This window comes from Neophocaena asiaeorientalis, unplaced genomic scaffold (genome assembly GCF_003031525.2).
Source record: "Neophocaena asiaeorientalis asiaeorientalis breed wild unplaced genomic scaffold, Neophocaena_asiaeorientalis_V1.1 scaffold70, whole genome shotgun sequence".
In the NCBI taxonomy this organism is placed as follows: domain Eukaryota; kingdom Metazoa; phylum Chordata; class Mammalia; order Artiodactyla; family Phocoenidae; genus Neophocaena; species Neophocaena asiaeorientalis.
This window is the reverse complement of record NW_020175410.1, coordinates 10435169-10456531: the sequence shown is the minus strand read 5'-3', so window position 1 is coordinate 10456531 and position 21363 is coordinate 10435169. Positions and strand designations below refer to the sequence as shown.

At 41.0% G+C, this 21363-nt stretch overlaps 1 protein-coding gene across 2 annotated transcripts in view; it reads right to left on the bottom strand.

Moving 5' to 3' along the window:
* Nucleotides 1–21363, bottom strand: part of SLC25A13 (solute carrier family 25 member 13) — a 200640-nt gene that overhangs the window by 106621 nt on the left and 72656 nt on the right. For both annotated transcript variants that reach the window (XM_024767160.1, XM_024767161.1), the window contains exon 4: nt 6830–6945. In XM_024767160.1, the coding sequence (XP_024622928.1) occupies nt 6830–6945 (116 nt within the window). The remainder of the gene's footprint in view (nt 1–6829; nt 6946–21363) is intronic.

The following is a 21363-nucleotide window of genomic DNA, read 5'->3' as shown; positions in this document are numbered from 1 at the left end:
ACTCAGTAGCTACTACTGGGTCCCTCTTCTTTCCTTTGAGCTCCTTTTTACTACAGTCCATCAGGAGCCAAGTCATATAGGATTCACCCTCTGGAATGGCCCTGGTGGGGTCCAGTCCAGGCCTGCATTACCCCTGCCTAGACTGTCGAAGCACCTCTCAAGTGACCATCACCTCCAGACACTCTAGCTCCATCTCCTCCTGCAATACACAGCCTGTATCACGTCATCTTGGTGCACAGACTCTTCCAGGTCTGCTTGGATAGCTTCTATCCCTCCTCTCTACCTAGCCTGCTTTACCTTGTAGATAGAGAATATATAGTATGATGTCATGCTCTATTTGTTTACTGTCTCTCTCCCTAAAACATCTGATCAGGACTTTTTAGTCTTGCCACTGCTGTATCTCCAGTCCTACAACATAGTAAGCATTCAATAGACACCCCTATCTTTCCTTATTCTTCTAACTCACTCATCCAGTTAAATGGCTTCAAACACTATCTATTTGCTGATAACTACCAAATTTCTATCTCCCAAATTCCACACTCAGATATCTAAGTGCCTATTTGACATCTTCACTTAAATATCTAAAGGCATCAAACTAGCACATCCAAAAGTGAGCTCCTCTTCTTTCCCCCACCATCCCCAAGCCTTCAGTCCTCCAAGTTATCAGTTGATAACTCCACCCTTCCAGTTGATCTGGCCAGAGTTTAGAATCTTTCTTGCCTCTTCTCTCCTTCACAGGCCACGTCCAACCTATCAGAGAACCCTATTGATTCTCTCTTCAATATATCCCTAATCTCACTCCCACCCAAGCCACCAGGATGCCTCATTTGAATTATTGCAATAGCTTCCTAACTGTTCTCTCTCTTCCTGCTCTTGCCCTTCTATAGTTTATTCTCAACCAACAGCCAGAATGATGCTGTTAAAATATAAACCAGATCATGACAATCTCCTGCTAAAAAAAACAAAAACAAAAAACTCTGCAATGGTTTCCCAGTTCACTTACCATCAAAGTCAAGTCCTAACCTTGGCCTACAGGGCCTTCCTTGATCAGATCCATTACTTCTCTGAGTTCCTCTCCTACCAGGACCCCCTACCTCACTCAATTCTCATGAGTCCTCCTTGCTGTTCCTCAAATGTGCCAAGAACACTCCAGTCTGCCAACCTGGGCAAAGGCCATTCCTTTCACCTGGGACAGTCTCTTCCCCTCCTTCTTCCTTATTCTATATGATCAATTGCCTTAGACTTCTTTCAAATTTGTGTTCAAAAGTCACTTTCTCAATGAAGCTAACCAAACCATATTAGACACAAAGAAGAGAACCTTCTTTGTTTCATAGCTCATTGCAAATATCCAAATATCACCACAGCCTACCCATTCTACTAAGTGTCTTAATCCCTAGTCTTATCATCAACTTGTGTATGCTCCTGTTAATACTCTGGTGGAAGGGTCAGCAAACTATGTTCCACTGGCCACCAGCTGTCTTTGCAAATTAAGTTTTATTGGAACATAGCCACATGCACCCATAGGAACAGCAGAGTTGAGTAGTTGTGACAGAGATCCTATGGCCCACAAAGCCCAAAATATTTACTCTTTGGCGCTTTACAGAAGAACTTTGCTGTCCCTGATCTAGAGCCCGTGCTCCACAACAAGAGAAGCCAACTCAACTACAAGCCCGCGCACCTCAACGAAGAGTAGCCCCCGCTTGCCGCAACTAGAGAAAGCCCGCACGCAGCAACGAAGACCCAACACAGCCAAAAATATAAAAATAATTTTTTTTTAAAAAAGCACTACCAATAAAAGAAAATGCTGGTAATTTGTACTACATTAAAATTAAGAACTTACGTTCCTCAGGACTCCATGAAGTGGAGTAAAAGTGCAAGTCACAGAGTAAAAACATCTGGAAATATACAACCCACAAAGCCCTTGTATCTAGAAAACAGACACATAGTAAAAAAAGGATACTCAAGTGGTCAATAAACAGTTTTTAAAAAGTTGTACAACCCATAAGTAATGAGAAAAATGCAAATTAAAGTCACAGTGTGAGATATCACTAAAATGAAAGTAACTGATAACAGCAAGTGTTTGCAAAGAAGTAGAATAACTAGAACTCTCATACACTGATGGTATGAATGTAAACTGGTACAACCACTTCGGAGAACTGTTTGGTAAGATCTACTGAAAGCTAAATATATACATTTTCCAAGACCCAGCAATTCTTTTTTTTCTTCATTTATTTTATTTATTTTTGGCTGTGTTGGGTCTTCGTTGCTGCGCGTGGGCTTTCTCTAGTTGCTGCGAGTGGGGGCTACTCTTTGTTGCGGTGCACGGGCTTCTCATTGCAGTGGCTTCTCTTGTTGCGGAGCACGGGCTCTAGGCATGTGGGCTTCAGTAGTTGCAGCACACTGGCTCAGCAGTTGTGGCTCGCGGGCTCTAGAGCGCAGTCTCAGTAGTTGTGGCACACGGGCTTAGTTGCTCCGCAGCATGTGGGATGTTCCTGGCCCAGGGCTCGAACCCATGTCCCCTGCATTGGCAGGTGGATCCTTAACCACTGCACCACCAGGGAAGCTCTCTACGACCCAGCAATTCTACTCCTAGAAATGCCTACACATATGCACACCCCAAAATACATAAAAGAATGTTCAAAGCATATTTGTAGCAATCAAAACTGGAAATGTGCAAGTGTCTATCAACTGTAGAATGAGTAAACGTATTAGGGTAAAGTTATACAATGGAATACTACACAGCAAAGAAAAAGAACAAAATAAAAATACACATAGCAAAAACATGGATGAATCTCACAAATAAAATTTGAGCAAAAGTGAGAATGAAAGAATAAATCCTGTATCACTCCATTTTTATTAAGTTTAAAAGCAAGCAAAATCAATTGATGGTGATAAATATCCCTTGCTACCATTGGACCAGTAACTGGGAAGAGACCTACTGAGTGTTGGTACCATTCTCTTTCTGAACTGGATGGTGGTGAAACAAGTATGTACACTCTGCAAATTCGTCAAAATGTACACTTAGGATTCGTGCATCCTTCTGCATGTATGCTGTACTTCAATAAAGTACACTTGAAAAAATTAAGAGTAAAAAATCACTGTCATATAAAATAGGCTAAAAATGCAAATGAAAAGATTTAGAACAAAATACTTTTCTCTCCAATCACACAGAATTGCAACTTGTTAAGCAGAATTTTCTACTTATACTGATATCATGTTATACACCTGTTGGCATCATAAAACGCACTTACAAATACCGGGTATCAAAGTAAGAAAACATGGTGAGAACAAGAATAGTGGAGATATGTTTTCCCTCAAAGGAAACAGGAGAACATAATGAACTAGATATCAAAGGAACAAAATTGGCCTCATCAAGATCTTTTCATTGTAGCAAACACAGGGAGTGATCGGGACATGAAAATACGGTAAACATAAACAAGGCCTCAGAGAACAGGGGGCAAGGCTTCACTGAAATGCGACACTGAAACGCTCCATCTGAGTTTTGTTTAGTGTGTATCAGAATCAGCATCAGTGGGAGCACTGACACTGCTGGCTTGTTGACAAATACCGGTGCTTACTGGGCTTAGTCCTAGAAGCCCTGCTTCAGATGAGCTCTTATGTGGAAACCTAATATGTATACAGATAAAGAGTGTAACTGCTCTCCTCTGGATGAAATGCAAAGCCAGGAGACATGGGGGATCTGAGGCCACTTGCCAGCCTTCCCTGCAGCCCATGGGAAGGCCCCAGATGACCCACTGTTTAGTGCAAGCGCAGTGCTCACCCTGTGACCACAGCTGACCATGCCAACCTGGGAGGTTAAAAAAGGAGCCCTTCCTCTCTCGCCACTCCATGCCTACTCCTCCCAAAGATGCACACTCAGGAGGGCAACCTTCTGATATACAAAAGGGTCACTCTTGAGTGAAGTATTTACAGGGAGCTGAGGAAGTAATCAGAGCAAAGAGTGCCACTGTGTGTCTCTCAAACAGCTTCATATGGACAGAGAGCCAGGGCACAGATCTGGATTCCCTTATGATACCGTGGGCTATGAGATCAGGATTGACTAGGAAAGTCGACTTTTCTGCCCAACTCCATTTTTTAAAAAATTTCTTCAACCCCATTACAAGTTTCCTGAAAAACGTCCTTATTTGTTAGCTTCTTCTAAAGGTACCTGCTGACAAAACACTCCTAAGGCTGCCACACCTCCCATATGATTGTGTTTACTTGGCAAAAGCCTGTTGTACACAGCACTCACCTCCACTGAATGACTCTACCCGACCTCATGAAAAATGTTAAGTCAGCTATCATTTTGCAATTTGATGGTCATTTGAGTATCTTCTTTGTACTATGAATAGCTCTTTCAGTTTAATCCTAAATGGGGATTAACAGCTCAGAAAAGCCCAGGCTACATTTTATTACACCCACAGGGTGAGGACGCCACTGGCTCCTCATAAACAGATACAGGACATACCCTGTTTGTGTTTTGTGAGACAGGCAGATTCTGGAACAAATTACCTGCAGAAGGCAGGGTATCGAGAGATAGGCTATGCACTCTTCCACCACAGTCACATGCAGCTGAGGACAGAAGAATCGTAGCCCCCTGGAAGCCCCAATGTCTTACGCACTCTCGTATGTCTTCAGAGATGGGACAGTGTTCAACACAGCACAGATAGTAAGCAAAATTCCCAGCTACCTGACCAGTGGTTAAACTGCAAGTTAAAATAAAGGGCTTCTCAAAGAACAAAAAAAAGAAGAAGAAAAAAGAAAATCCTCCTTTGTTCTCTCACATTATTTCTTTTAGTAATATTATTTTTATAAAGGCCTTTGTTTTCCACATGGCCCGTTTATGTGCAATAGTCCTGGAAGGTAGGTTATTACCCTGATTTTGTAGATAAGGAAAATAAGGCTCAGAAATTGGAAATGACTTGTCCATCAACCAACAGCTAGTGAGAAGCAGAAACAGTTGTCATGCCACGGTCTTTCTACAATTCACAGATGACTCCCATCTCCCACATTCTGCTGCTTTACCTGTTCTTTTCTCCTAATCACACTAACACACACACAGCCCTCCCAGCACTGGCAAAGCCTCTTGCTTCTTTCCTCCGCCAGGCCAGTGGTGTGCTGGTGGCAACATCAGCCCCGCCACTTCATGCCCATGGACGGAAGACTGATCGGAGTCGGGAAAATGCCGGAAATCCGTTCCTCAGCCCCCCATCTCCAATCCAGCTCTCTTCCGGCCCTCCCTCCAGATTTGCTGCAGAAAGGAGGAAGACGAGAGAGCGAGCACAGCTGTGCTGAGCTCACGCAAACTTACAGGTTCCCCTTGTTGTTCACCCCGAGGAAACGTCATCATAACGTTCTCATCAAACTGACTTCCACTGGGTAAATCAACACCACCATGAGCTAGCTGCTCATTTATTATTTGGAGATTTTAATGGGAACATTTTTATTGGTGTTCCATTGAAAAGTTGTGGCTAGAGGAACTGGGTGATGGGAGAGGCAAAAACTAAAATTATTCTAGGGATTTTTAAATATCAAATAATCCTCATGAAGTATTAACGGAAAGCATCTGAGCTTCTAGAATACATGAAAGAAAACCAGGTAAATATATGTGTTTTTGCCTCTGCCCTGGCTGATCTAGCCTTAAATAACTGTCATGTCACATGAACGTTGAGGAATGGGTGGGGGAGGGGAAGGCTGCCTTACCTATACTTTATGTAGTTATTATCTTCATTTCTGATAAGGAAAATAAAGACCTGAAAGGATAATTAACATGACTCAGAGACAAAAGTGGCAGAGCTGGGAGGAGCTAAGTCTCTGCAATTCCAGAACCATCCAGAACAGGTGGTGCTCTATTACGCCATCTGTATTCCCCCATCTGTACATTCCTCACGACGTACAAGTAAGACAAGACCAAGAAGGCTGAATACATTAGAAACAAGAAACAAAGACATTTAAAATGGGTGCATTACCCATTTCCCCTGAATGCACAATCTGTGTGCCCCAAAAGGGCTCCAAAATTCTCCACAGCAATGCTTTCTACTCCAGGTTCACACGCACAGATAACATACGCTGGACACGGCACAGTCCGAGGGAAATGTGGTGTCTTCTGCCCAATGTATCTTCAGTAACCAGTTTATTTTTAAACAAGAACGTACCACTGCCCCACCACGTCCTGGTTTTCCCTTTCTCCTAATGCTTAAGAGACTTCAGGGTTTTCTGCAGCTTGGCAGCTGAGCCCCATGAAGATGGTGCTGCGTCCCCCAATAACGGCAGGGGCAGCACAGCAGACGCTGCCAGCCCAGCCAGAGGGGAACGTGTTATTGAGAAGAACAGGGTTCTCCACATACCGCTCCAAATTACCATCTCGCGCGCTGCCTCTGGACTCAAGCTACTCCATGAGGACAAGGTAAGGACACAAGGTACTGGGAACATGAATCCCTTCTGTTCTTAGGCACTTTATTAACTTCTTCATTCTAACCGTGGAAAGCACTACTGACTGTGAAGGGAATGAAGTGGACAGTCAAATCCTGTCTGCCTCTCACCTTCTAAGACACTCAGTGAGTCACGACGTGACTCAGTCGTGCTCCATCCTCCCTCACCTTACAACTAAAGCAGAGCATCAAAACTACTAAGCCACAAACTTAATTTTTCATGAAGGGAGACTTTTTTTTCAAGAACTGGAGCCTCAAAACACCAAGATATCTTTGTTAAAAGGGATAGGCTAACTTCTTAAAACCATTTCCATACACTTCAGTCTTGGGGAAAAAAACCCCAAACCGCTCACACAGGTCTGCACTTCCTTAGGTGTGCACACACTCACGCCCCTTACCAAAAGTGACTTCTCCTTTGCCAGCTTTGTCAAACAGCTGGAAGGCCACCACGAACAAGGCATCTGGGGCACACAGGACAGATTCAAACGCCACAAATTCTTGAAAGGATATTAATCTGCAACACAAAACAAGCACAAAGCATAAAGTCAGTAGCTTGTGGAAGATAAAAGCATACACAAATACACACTAAGGGGAAAAAATAAAACGTCACTGTCAAAAAATAAAATTCAAACCTAAAAACATGTATAAACACTTAGCATTTCCTTTTATGTAGAGTGGACTGAAATAACACACAGAATCTAAAAGACACAACAGATTTGAGGATATGGTGACACATTAATTCTAAAAATAAAGCTTAGACACTTTAGATTAATATATGGTTGTTAACAACAAAACAGACCAGCTCAGTCATTCATTAATACCTTCCTACACCATGTTAAAATGGTTCACAAAGATTCATTCGTTACTGATATCCACTGACCACGTGAGGATTGAACTAAGGGATGATATTGGGGCGGGGGATAGAATACAGATAAACTGGCCACGAAATATGACCCCAAGGCACTTTTAGTCTGGTAAGACAGACAACACTAGTCTAGAATATTATACAGGAAAGACAAATCATAAGACAGGAACCAAGATGATGATAACAGAAATTTGGTAGGAAACCAAAGAAAGCTTTGCGGCAGAGATGGAATGTGAGTTGGGTCTCGAAAAATTAGTGAAATACAGGTATGCAGTAATGGGCATAGAAAGGGGGTCACCTTAGGCAGGGGAAGTGCCTGCAGAAAGGCAGGTGCAAGAAGGCTAGGGAGTGTGCAAGGAAAATGTGAGGAACTAATTTTATCTGGACAGAAAAGTACATAAGAGAACACTGTGAAATGAGATCAGACGTTCAGAGATACAAGTTTCTGAGCAAGGTCATGGTATGATTACATCTATCCATTAGGAGGTGCAGAACAGGCCACAGATGCTTTGACTTCCAAGGAGTAAATAAATCCACAAAGGCTGTCTTAGAACTAAGTTCTTTGCCACTATTTTGTATTTTAAATGTACAAATATTTCAATGATACATTGGGATAGTCCAAGTCTCGAGGATATAGAAGGAGAAAGAAAACAGAAGTGCTTTCCCATGTTTCACAGAACACTCAATTACTTCTAAAATCTTATAGAGAGAACACATTTTTATAGAAAGTAAGTGCTACAACGTTAACTCAGCTATTTCCCAGAATGTCACCTGATTATAATAATGCCACAAAGAAAGGAAAACTCTGGTGTGTTCATTACACTGTCTCTATGTCATTCACCATCCCAAAACACATCCTTCCGAACGCAGGGGAACATTCAGGAACGGCACGTATTACAGAAGAACACTCGCCCAGAACATTTTCTCCTCGGCTACAGAGTCTGTCTCACTGAGAATCTTGTGTGTGTGAGCAGGACCAGGGGCGGGTGGGGATGGCAAGGGAAACACATACGAGTGGAAGGTTCCCGGCTGGCCTCAAGGAGCTGACAGCCTGCTGGGGGAAGGAGAGGTAGTCGTGTGCATGTAACCCTGCCAGAACACGAGCTGAGTATCAAAAGTAAAAGATAAAGTATCAAGGGGCACAGAGGAGAAGTGATTTATTCTGCCTTAAGGAATAAATAAATAATAAATTAAGGAATAAATCTAAGGAAATTAAGGAATGCTCCACGAATCTGTGGCATTTAAAGAACAAATTTTAAAGCTGCAAAGATCTTAGAGATCAACTCCTTCCACCTCCTCGTTTTACTTTTGAGAAAACTATTAGAAGTTATGGCTCAGGCACAGTGAAACAATTGGCTTCTGGCATTTTGGCCTGAAAACCAAGTGTCCTGGTTCCCATTTGACCGAGACAGAATTCCAATCGGTATGGGAGGATGGAGAGAGGAGAGAAGGGTAGGGGGAGGACGATCCACACTGAGGAAAGAACTAAGTACAGAGGGGTGTGCTGTATTTAGAGAAGGACAAAGGTGTTACTGACCCTGCATCTAATGGTCCTGCCGAGTAAAAGAGTGGTTGAGCTATCATGCCAGCCACCTGTAAAGGCCTTTAAAGGCCAGTTATAGAATCCTGACCTTTTTTTTTTTTGCAGGCAGTGAGAAGTCACTGGAGGTTTTTAGGGTTAATAAATACCAGGTTCATATCTTTATTTTAGAAAAGGAACGGCTGTGGAAGATGAATTTAAGAGGAAAGACGAGACGTGGAGAGACAGCCTGACAGCTAGAGACAGCAGGGGTCTAAACCAGAGCCGGAACACTAGGATTGGAGAAAGGGGAAAAGTGGAGAAATACAACTGAGGCAGGAATGACAAAACTTGGTAGCAATTGGAGGTCAGAGGCTGACAGCCAGAAAAGAGTTACTCCAAGACTTCTAACTTAGATAATTGAGTGGGATGATGACACCACCACCAAAGATAAAGAATAAAAAAGGAAAAAGAAGGGAATTGTGAGAGAGTAAGACCAATTCTAACCGTGTTAAATTAGAGATACCCATGGAACAGTGAAGTATGGTATCCAGCAGGAAGCCAAAAGGACTAGTGTGGACCTCAGGAGAAAGGTGAATATGGGGTTGAACTATGTCCCCCCAAAATCCACGTTGAAGTCCTAACCTCAGAATGCAATCGTTGCAAATGTAATTGGTTAAGATGAGATCCTACTGGAGTAGGGTGGGCACCCAATCCAAAATGACTAGAGTCCTTATGAAAAGGGGAAATCTGGACCCAGACGTGCACATGGGGAGAGCGCCACATGAAGATGAAGGCAGAGATCAGGGTGATGCTTCTACAAACCCAGGAATGCCGAAGATTGCCAGCAAACCACCCGAATGAAGCTAGGGAAGAAGCATGGAACAGGCCCTCAGAAGGAAGCAACCTTGCTAACACCTTGATCTCAGCCTCTAGAACTGTGAGACAATAAAATTCTTCGTTTTTTCTTTAAGCCACCTAGTTTGTGGTGCTTTGTTATGACAGCCCTAGCAAACTAATATTAATACATAGGCCAAGATTGGAAACACAGAACTAGGAGTTTTTAAACAAAGGGTACTTAATGCTGTGAATGAAACTGCCCAGAACCATTTCACTTAGGGATGCATGCTCGCCCAGCTCCAGACCACTGAAGCAGCCGCACAGAGGAGAAATGTGTTTCTGACTGGCTGCTTTCTTCTCGCCACCACTCCTCACACCCCAGGACCTCCTCAGAGCAGCACCAACAACCATACAGCCACACACTCATCAGCTGAACCTGCTGCCGGTTTATCAATCGATAAATTATCTCTGCATAGACGGTGGGTGAGTTAAGACGAATCACACAGTGTGTTATGTAGAACCAGGACATTTCTTAAATTTAATGATCTGAATAAAGAAAGGCTTAAATACCAGAAAAAGAGAATCTCATCTCTCTCAAAATGGTAATGAGAAACCTGAAGGCCATCTATATCGGTGAACAAATCCTCCTCTGGCAATGTCATTGCGGTTTCATAACTGTAACTGGCCAATGAATGCTCTGGTATTTTAGGCATGTTACAGATACCAAAAAGGTATGTAATTTGGTAATCCTGTTAGATACAAGTATTATACATCTATGTAGGAGGTAGACAGATGAACTATGAAATCATAATGTTTTACTGTTCATCAAGATCATTTTGGATTTTCAAGGTAATCTGACTAGAAGGCTATCAGAATAATTATATAGTACTATATTCATTTACAGCGAGATATCTAAAAACACTTACATAGGTATACATACTTTTTGTGTAAACAGTATTCCAGTCTTGCTTTACAGATTTAACGGGTATTAGCGTAAGTTACAACAAAGGATACCAGCTTAATCAAGTTCAGACCTGGCTGGTGAGCTCACTTAGTTCCTTTTCCGCCCTCAACTTCCCAAACTTCTTTGACAATGTTAGATGCCCTCTAAAATAAATCACACAACTCTGATGAGCTCTGCATCTAGCATCTAAGAGGAACAGTCACGATATGACACTAAGGCTCACCTACAGCAACTAATAGTGCGATACGGGTCAGCTGACATGGAAGCAAACACAGAAGTCACATTTTCACAGGCCTACACCACTCAAGATTAGGGGACTTTGCACAGCAAAGGAAACCATAAACAAGACCAAAAAACAACCTTCAAAGTGGGAGAAAATATTTGCAAATGAAGCATCTGACAAAGGATTAAATTCCAAAATTTACAAGCAGCTCATGCAGCTCAATATCAAAGAAACAAACAACTCAATCCCAAAATGGGCAGAAGACCTAAATAGACATTTCTCCAAAGAAGACATACAGATTGCCAACAAACACATGAAAGGATGCTCAACATCACTAATCATTAGAGAAATGCAAAGAAAAACTACAATGAGGTATCCTCTCACACCAGTCAGAATGGCCATTATCTAAAAATCTACAAACAATAAATGCTGGAGAGGGTGTAGAGAAAAGGGAAGCCTCTTGCACTGTTGGTGGGAATGTAAATTGATACAGCCACTATGGAGAACAGTATGGAGGTTCCTTAAAACACTAAAAATAGAACTACCATACAACCCAGCAATCCCAATACTGGGCATATACCCTGAGAAAACCATAATTCAAAAAGAGTCATGTACCACAATGTTCACTGCAGCTCTATTTACAATAGCCAGGACATGGAAGCAACCTAAGTGTCCATCAACAGATGAATGGATAAAGAAGATGTGGTATATATATACAATGGAATATTACTCAGCCATAAAAAGAAACAAAACTGAGTTATTTGTAGTGAGGTGGATGGACCTAAAGTCTGTCATACAGAGTGAGGTAAGTCAAAAACAGAAAAACAAATACCGTATGCTAACGCATATATACGGAATCTAAAAAAAAAAAAAGGTTCTGAAGAACCTAGGGGCAGGACAGGAATAAAGACGCAGACGTAGAGAATGGACTTGAGGACACAGAGGGGGGAACGGTAGGCTGGGACTAAGTGAGAGAGTGGCATGGACATACATACACTATCAAATGTAAAATAGATAGCTAGTGGGAAGCAGCCACATAGCACAGAGAGATCAGCTTGGTGCTTTGTGACCACCTAGAGGGGTGGGATAGGGAGGGGGGGAGGGAGATGCACGAGGGAGGAGATATGGGGATATATGTATATGTATAGCTGACTCACTTTGTTATAAAGCAGAAACTAACACACCATTGTCAAGCAATTATACTCCAATAAAGATGTTAAAAAAAAAAAAGTACATCTATGAGAAAGTGCACAAACCAGTGGGAAAAGAAAAGATCAGGGGAGAGTAGGTTTCCAGCTACTCTATTTCATGGTTCTGACATGAGCAGAGATTTTTTTAAGCAAGTCATTTTTGTTCTCCAAACCACCAGAGCTATTGTTCTTCTGAAAGCCATTTATGACAGCAGCTACGTTACAAGTCCTTTAAAGTGTCGGTAAAACAGCTACAGCACTACATACTGCAGTCACATACTGAGCCAAGGAGGAAAGGATTAAAAGTGGAGTGCCTCTGGACATTATGCTTAGGATGACGTAAGATTACATGTCTACTACAGACAGAGGACGATACTAGAAGGATACAGACCAAAATGATGTCAGTGCTTTCTACATTAGCATAACTGTAGGCTTCCTTCCCCGCCCCTTCTCAACTTTGCAAGGGAAAGCTCTCAGCCTGGAAAGACTTATAACAGAGAATATAGATGGAAAATTACGATATTATAGAAAAAATGGTAGGTAATATAAGAACTGGAGATAAATTACTCCACGAATTCAGAGGAGGGAAAGATTATTGTTATATTGAGGAAAAGGAGGAGATGGAGAAAGTCTGTGAAATTAGGAACACGTGACATCAGAGGGAAGATGTGATCATGCGGTCATGTAACGTCAGTCTTGTAAAAGACGGGAGATGATCAAGTAGAGATGGCAGGTGGGGAAAGGAAAGGCCATTGACTCCAATTCAGCGCCTGCTCTATATGCTGAGCACAGGCCAGTGCGGGGAACACATAGATGAAAAGTGCAATTTCTGCCCCAAAAAACGGGAGGTCTGGGGGAGTAGACGGTGAGCCAGGAACCAAGGAAGGAAGGCTGGAGATGAAGAGCCACAAGAAGTGCAAGTGTGCTGGAGGGGGGGCAAGCGCAAAGGAAGGTATGGAGTTCATAATGGCAGACGAAATCTGGAACTTTCAGTGACATGATGAATTTGTGCTTCAGACCCTTCAATCTGGCAGAGGAGAGTTAAATGAACTGGAGGGAGAAGAGCCTGGAGTTGGGGAGATTGTTGGTTGAATCCAGGGAAGAATCATGAAGATCTGAAGGAGAAAGAAAGGCTCCTTACGACAAGGGGATCGAAGTTTATGGCGCTACACTCTCCGGAGGACAATCCAACAATGCAGCAAGAGTCTTGTTAACGCCCACACTCCTTGACAGCACAATTGCACTTCCAGGAATTTACCCTAAAACACCATCAGTGAATGTGTGCAAACTTTTCTCTACAGGAATGTTCAAGCAGCATTGTGGATAAAAGTGAAAACAACCTCAATATGCAACAATTCATGACTGATTAAATAAAGGACCATTCATACACTGAGAACTGTCCAACCACTACAAACTGCAATAAACAAATTCATGTTATTACGTACAAAATTGGTTACACAAATGTATGTAGAAAACAAGCCCATTTTGTGAAAAATAGACAAAAATGGTATCTTATACACACACACGAAGAGTTTGGAGGATGAACACCAAAGAGTTAGTCATGGGTGTATCTCCAGGTAGTTAAAATATTAGAAATTTAAGGTTTTTTCTTTTTGCTTGTCCACATTTTCTAATCTTTTCAATAACACACATATTGAATTATTTGTGTAGTAAGAAAGAGAATAAAAATTTCTATGAAACAAAACAGCAAGCACCTTAAATTTGGGTAGTGGCAGAAGGACTGAACAAAATGGGTGGGGGTGGGGAGAGCTGAAAAAAGAAGCAAACAGTTGAAAGACTCACACTCACTCTGGCCATCCAAGGTGGATAAGCTCCAGTTCTCTTCCTCCCTGCTGTTGCTTACTCTCGCTCAGCAATGGCTTGTACCCTGTGTGGTCCCTCTCCTCTCCCGCCTGGTTCCCATCTCCAGGCCAACTCCGTGGCTATGAAAGTTTAAGCAACTGCACGTAAGGAGCTGATCTGTTTAGACTTTAGGAAGTTTGGTAATAGACAGTGCAGCATATCAAAATCCAATTACCACTTTGACTTAAGGTTCCTAACCATAAGAGTGCTTCACAAAAATAACTTCTCCTTATAACCTTCTTCCGTGTGTTACAACAAAAGCCAAACAGCTGTCCAGGAATAATGGCAGAGATAAAAGTAAAATCTAACTCCAAAAACTGGGTTCCAACCACCAGACCACCCAGGTTCAAGTATCTGTGAATGTCAAGCGAAAAAAAACAAAAACAAAAAAAAACAAAAACAGAACTGGGCTCTCCTGTGATGGCCAGTTTATCAAAACAGTTTTGGCCTCCATGACTTTAACATCTTTAATAGCTTTGGGGGGTTTCCAGTTCTTTTATCTCCCTCCCAAATGCCCTGGAAATATGCATTGTTCAGGGCCCCAAACATATACGTACCCCGCACTTATCATACGCCAGGCAATGCCCTAGGCGCTAAGGGTACTATGAAAATGACTAAGATTGACAGAATCCATGTCCTCAAGGAGTTCCATTCCAGTGGAGAAGGCAGACAATGAGCTCAAACATACCTACATAAAGATGAGATGGTTCTAGATCAGGTAACTGCTGTGTAGAGGACAAAATTGAGAAATACATTAAGATGGTGCCTCTTAGCCCCAGCGAGCCTATTTAATGGGTATGAGGAGGGATCAGAGCAACCATCCGTTTTTTTTGTTGTTGTGTTTTTTTTTTTTAACTTTCCACCCAGCCAAGCTTGAGAATGATGGGGATAGGTGGTGAGGAAATGCCTCTTGGGGGGTGGCATTAAGATCTGAATGATGAAAAGGAGGAAGCACGGGAAGATCTGGAGCAAGGGTATTCTGGTGGAAGAAACCTCAGTGTGAGGTCTGGACCTACGACCAGCCAACCCTGCCAAGTTCCATGGCACAGGGAGACACCTGAGTGGCTGGAGAGTAGAGGGGTGGGGGGCAGGGAGAGAGATGGGGATGAAGGAGGGTGCAGGGCATACAGGCTGTGTGGATTTCATTCCAAGCACACATGGGAAACAGCCATGTTGGAGGGTTTTATGCAGGGGGGTGATGTGAGCTCCTGGAAAGAACACTCAGGAAACCCTGGAGCATGAGTCCAGTTGGAAGTGGCTGCAGTGGGTGGGACCGGGGTCATAGCAGGAGAGAGAAAAACAGAAGTGATCAAATCCAGGATACGCTCTCTAGACAGAGCTGGGGGGCTTGTCCTAGAAGTCAAAGCACAGAGCTTTTAAAGCCCGGGAGCACATCAGGTGTGCCCTTGGGATGCCTGGTGGCCTGCAGCCGCCAGAGAAGCACAGACTCTGAGGCCTCGAAGTTACTGAGGTTACAAAAACCGCGACTTAGGCAGATGATGAAAGAGGTCATAAATAAAGATTTTATTTAATATTCCAGTTGACGGTCAGTGAGCAAACAAACTAAGCCTCAACGGCCCTAATTATGTAAATTTAACGCAACTGTTCTTAACACATTCTAGAAAGAGACAATGAGTTATTACCTCATTTTATATTCTAAAAACCATCAGTAATAAGGTAAAAAGAGGCTCGAGTTGTAGTTTTCCCTTGCCTAACGGGCAGCATGATCTTGCTGGGCAAGTTGGAGCAGACCCCCTTTCCTGATCTCTTACAGGTGCTCTCTCCAGTGCTTTTCACGCTACAATCCCATTTTCTTCCGTCTTCAGTCAGAGGGAGGATCCGTGTCCAGCCTGCCTCCGGCACCGGCCTGGCGTTCCCAGGAGTGCATCTGTCCTGAGGCCAGCTGGATTCCTCAGCCCTACCATGCATTCAGGTTCAAATCTCACTGCAGCGTTCGCCAAGGGGCTATTTAAATTCATTGGCTCCAATGAAATCTGACAGACTGAATATTGTTCAAACAAGCAGGCTACTGACTGGCTTTAAAAACCTATTAAAGATTTTATTAGCAATTTTACTGTATTGTTATCATGAATTTAGCTTATAAATACCACCTCTGCATATATCACCGCTCCCATATTGCCAAAAGAAGATAAATATAAAGGCTCTTGTAATTACGAGCTTAACTCGGTGAGTGATATGCCCATGCTTCCAGATCTACCTGTCTGGCCACTGCTTTGCAGTTCATTTCAAACAGTACTTGAGCTGCCCAAGGCGGACTGTGCCAACTGCTGGCATTTATACAGGGTGTTCGTCTACCTCTAACACTTTCTTCCTTATCAGCGGGATCAAACGTGTCGAGCAAGTATGATCCATCCCCGTTCTACTTCACTTTTGCTAATAGTTCTCTCAATTACACACTGAAAAGTGTCTTTCACCTACACATGCTCTACACCCCATTGCTTCTTTCCTTCCCTGTTAAATAATACCGCCCAAGAACTTCGGGAGAATCTGTCCCTGTGTCCAGCCACCTCCCCCAACCTCCCATCTTTTAACTTTGAGTTATAAAAAAGCTTTAATCATGAACAATCCCCACAAGAGTGAGGCTGCATCAAGGAAAAGAACCACCACAGGCTTTTTAAAACTAGAAACAAATCATATTCTCTATCTCTACAAGACTCTATCCTGTTATTTCTTAAATATATCATTATTTTTAAAAAGTACCTAAAAAAAGCTATCTTATATTACATTGTTCCTATTCTGAATAATTACCAATATTGAGCTCAGTAATATGTACCACAGATACTCTTTATTACATCATGGGGTAAACAGCATTTTGAGATCTACCCAAAGACTTGGGTTTTTGTTAATAGAAAAGTGTACTCTGTCGGTAGGAATGTAAATTGGTGCAGCCACTGTGGAAAACAGTACAGAGGTTTCTCAAGAACTTACAATTGCCAAGATATGGAAGCAACCTAAGTGTCCATCAACAGATGAATGGATAAGGAAGAGGTGAGATATACACACACACACACTCACACAAATATACATACACAGTGAAATACTACTCAGCCATAAAAAAGAATGAAATTTTGCCATTTGCAGCAACATGGATGGACTTGGAGGGTATTATGTTAAGTGAAATAAATCAGACAAATAAAGACAAATACTGTATGATACCACTTATATGTGGAATATAAAAAATACAACAAACTAGTGAATATAACAAAAAAGAAGGAGACTCAACAGATATAGAGAACAAACCAGTGGTTACCACTGGGGACAAGGAAGGGGTGAAAGGCAATATAGGGGTAGGGGATTAAGAGGTACAAATTATCACGTAAAAATTAAGCTACACAGATATACTATACAACACAAGGAATACAGCCAATATTTTATAATAACTATAAAAATAAAATGCATACAAAGTTACTAAAAACACTATGAGCAACTCATTTTAAATTGGGGATTGCCTTTAATGGGGGAAAAAGTTGAAAAGGAGAAAGACCAGTGGTGAAAAAAGGGAGAAGTAGTTATAAATCATACTGGAAAATCCACTTGGGTAAGCAAAGTAGATTTTTTTTTTTTTTTAATCTAGGTTCCCTAGATCTTCCCTTACTCTTTCAAGGCTGGATGAGAAGGCTTTCAACATTATTAAAATGGCAAATGCCAAAAAATAAAAATAAATTTTTAAAAAAGGGACTTCCCTGGTAGTCCTGTGGTTAAGACTCCATGCTTCCAGTGCCGGGGGCGTGGGATCCCTGGTCGGGGAACTAACATCCCACATGCTGTGCAGAGCAGCCAAAAACAAATAAATAAATAAAAATGAAAATAAATAAAATGGCAAATGAAGAAGGATAACGGGGAGATAAACCGCAGATAAGCCCGATAAATCAGTAACTGGAAAGCCAGCAGGCAAGTAAATTTGTTAACTAGCATTTTTTAAGGACCACCATACACTGGCCTATCACTGCATAAAGTAGCAGGTTAGCTGTTAGATTGCCACTGGAAACCAGTTACATACTTTAAATGCTTCCCATAGAGTACATGCTGCCAAACCCTTTGCATATCTGACTTCAGTCTCCAGTTTGATTGTTTAGAGCCAAAAAACACAAAAGCGCCCTGCACTCCAGAGACTATGTGAGTACCTATGGCATAGTAGACCGCTCAAGGAACAATCTTCGCAGGCCCGTACTATCTATGGGTGTTCTTTGCCCAAATGACATTTTAAAACACCAAAAATTGATTGAGTTAAATCATTTTGTAATCGGAACACAATGCCTTTCTCAATGCGTTTTTCTGAAACTCTGAAGCAAGGTGACGATGATTAAAATGATATTCGGACACAAGTAAGAAGCATCTAAATAAGCACAGACACACAAAAAGTGACAAGAGCAAATGTGCTACTGTCTCACATCTGCCAATGCAGTAACTGTCCAGCTAGGCAATCTGACTAAAAAGCAGTAAACTAAAATTTTAAAAAATACATGAAATCAAGTTTTACTGACTGCCCTTTGAAAAAACATTATCAGTTACTCAAATATTTTAACATTTTCTTTCACTTATAAAACTTACATTATGGATACACGCAAAAACCTTTTTTGATGTGATCAGAACATAAGCCCTTAGCAAGCAAAAATTCAATGACTGAAATAGCCTTTACCATATTTTTTTAAATAAAATTATTTATGGTGTGGCCAAAAGAAATAGAAGGACATAGGCTTGAGCCAGAATATCACACGCACACAAAAAAAGCCAACATTAATATCTGCTGTGCCAGCTGAATTCAAATTAACCCAATTTTACATGTTAATTAAACCAGCTATTTTCTTCTTATTGTATTTTTGCTTCTTAAATAGTAGAGTCTACAAGTGGTTCCCAACAGACTTGTTCCAATAACAATGACGTATTCATTTACTCCTATTATGACCATACAATACAGTAACTGAGCAGTAATTTTTCACAGTCAATTACATGTGTGGTTCTTTATGCTTAAAAATGCTGAAATAATGTATACTACAGAGCCATATGCCTGAATCTCTAGTCTGCCTGAGGCAGTTGCCTGGGTAACACATTTTCTCTTTGGTTTAGCATAACCCTTCGTTGAATATCATTAGGTGTCATTAAATAGCAAACATGAACATGAACTTCAATACACTACTTAGATAGAGTCATTTTACACATGTAAACAGAGTGCTCCATCATTTATAAGAAGCTTAAAATAGATTATGATTTTCTGTATTTAAGACCATGAAAAAGAAATCTTAAAAGTGCCTACGTGTTGATTCCAAATTGAATTTGCAGAAATTTCTCTTATATTAACAAGAGAACTCAGACCAAGTTTCAGGGGCAACACTTCTCATCTATATAGTCATAATATTTCAGTGCAAGCAAAGAAGGCTTAGGTTTTTAAATTTTACTTTAAATTTACTCAAAGTTATAAAATAACTGCATCAATTCCATCTCAGACCATCAAATACTTTTACTCTCATTTCTAACAAGGAGAGAGAAAGCACTCAAGTTCGGTAACAAAATTAATTTAAAGCATAAGATCCTTAAAAATCAAGGCACATAGTAAGAAAGAAAAAGTATGGGATAAATCATGCACTATCTAAAATATTTTAAATTTAAAAATTTAATGAGGGGTTCTATAGTTTAGAGGTGGTAATATGCAGTTTATACAGGATATTCTAGAGCAATGCCTGCATTAAGAATGGCAGCTGTCCCCAATAATCTCCATCAGCCCTCCATCCAATGTCGCCCCAAATACGCATCCTTGTCTAAGAAAAACAATGTACTTGGCCCCACAAACATAGTCTCAACGCTTGGAGTCTCCTCCTCCCCACCCACATTCCCAAGCAGATTATCGCTCCTAAACCATGGAATTACGATTTTCTGAGACACATCATAACTCCATGTAAGCCTAATCTCTCAGCCTGTAAACAGTAACAACTTGTCCTCTATCACCTGCATCACAAAGGGCCTCTAAATCTGCAATGTTAATTTTAAAGGACACATGCAAAAAGAAAACGAATCATCAAATGGCAGGGCCATCTCTAACGTGCTTTCTCACCTTTCCCAGAAAAGGAGAAAGGCAGGCTCCAAAACGCTGGAAGTGGGGCTGGGGGTACTGATCAAGTAAGTTTCAGGAGGCAGCCCCAAAGCTGTCTTCAGTCAACCTAAGAGTAAAGAGACAGCTCAGCCAAGGACAAATAAGTTCTTGGTTGTGAGGCTTGAGGTACCAGAAATAACTATGATGATGAACTGGGATCTTTCTTCTCCTTCCCACATCTGTTTCCTAATTCAAAATGAGGAAGAAATGGCCACACAAAATGGAATGACTTAGCGTCAGGTGCCATGCTTCCACCTCCCACTGCTCCACAAATACTCACGTAACTGAATAAAACCTCAAACACCATGTTCAGTCCAGGGGCTGAGGTGTGGTTGGCAAGGAAAAAGTTATTTGATATTAAATGTATACCCCATTTTGGTTTCAACATTCTGCTCTGAAATGAGGTAAATCATGAGAAACAAACTGATAGCACAGGTAAATCTTTAAGCAAAACATGTTCAAGATATACTGGGATCAGTAAAGATTCAGTCACATCTCTGATGCCTCTATAACAATTCATGTTCTAAATGATTATCTAAGACACTCTAGGATTTCAAATAAAACTTAAAAATTAAAACTAAATTGTATAAACTGTCATTGCTGAGAAAAGTAGCCTAAAAACTTAAGAAACATTACTAATGAGAATTGAAACAAAAAGCGTTTTCTGCTTACAATATTCTGATTAAGTAGTATTTCTGGATTTTACCCAATACCTACAATAAACAGAATGCTATTTCCACCCCTATCCTCGATACAGATTAATTTAAATTTTACTACATGAACATAATTCACTTAAGAATTGGCACAAGATCTGGTAAAGAAAAATGTAAGTTTTTCATATTTAATTATGTTTTGCTATACAAATAATCACTAACAAAACACAATAAATACACCTACTAACACAGGCCACCCATGAACATAGATTCTCATTAAAATAACCAAAAGCATTTATTATAGCTATGTAAGCCTGCTCTACTTAGGTTTATAGTTTATTTCACTCTCTGGAAGAACCTATATAAATTCCAAAAAAAGGCAAGAAAAATTTTCTGTCCAATATGTTGCCCCATCCTATTCTATACTATCTCTGCATTCATTAACAAGTCCTATTTATAAAGGTCTGATAATAATATCAAGTTTTTTTTAAGCAGGCAATTACAACACAGAATAGCAATTGTAAAAAAAAATAATAATAATCAAAATTAGAAACTGTTGGGAGTACTTTTATATTTTTGCAAAAGCAAATTCAGCTACAAGACTTTTGAGACTCTTTTGCTTTTTCTAGGTACAATTACTGCTAATTGTGGAAAAGCAACATCAGTATTTTAATGCTTTTTCCTTAATTGGTAACTTTTATTTCCT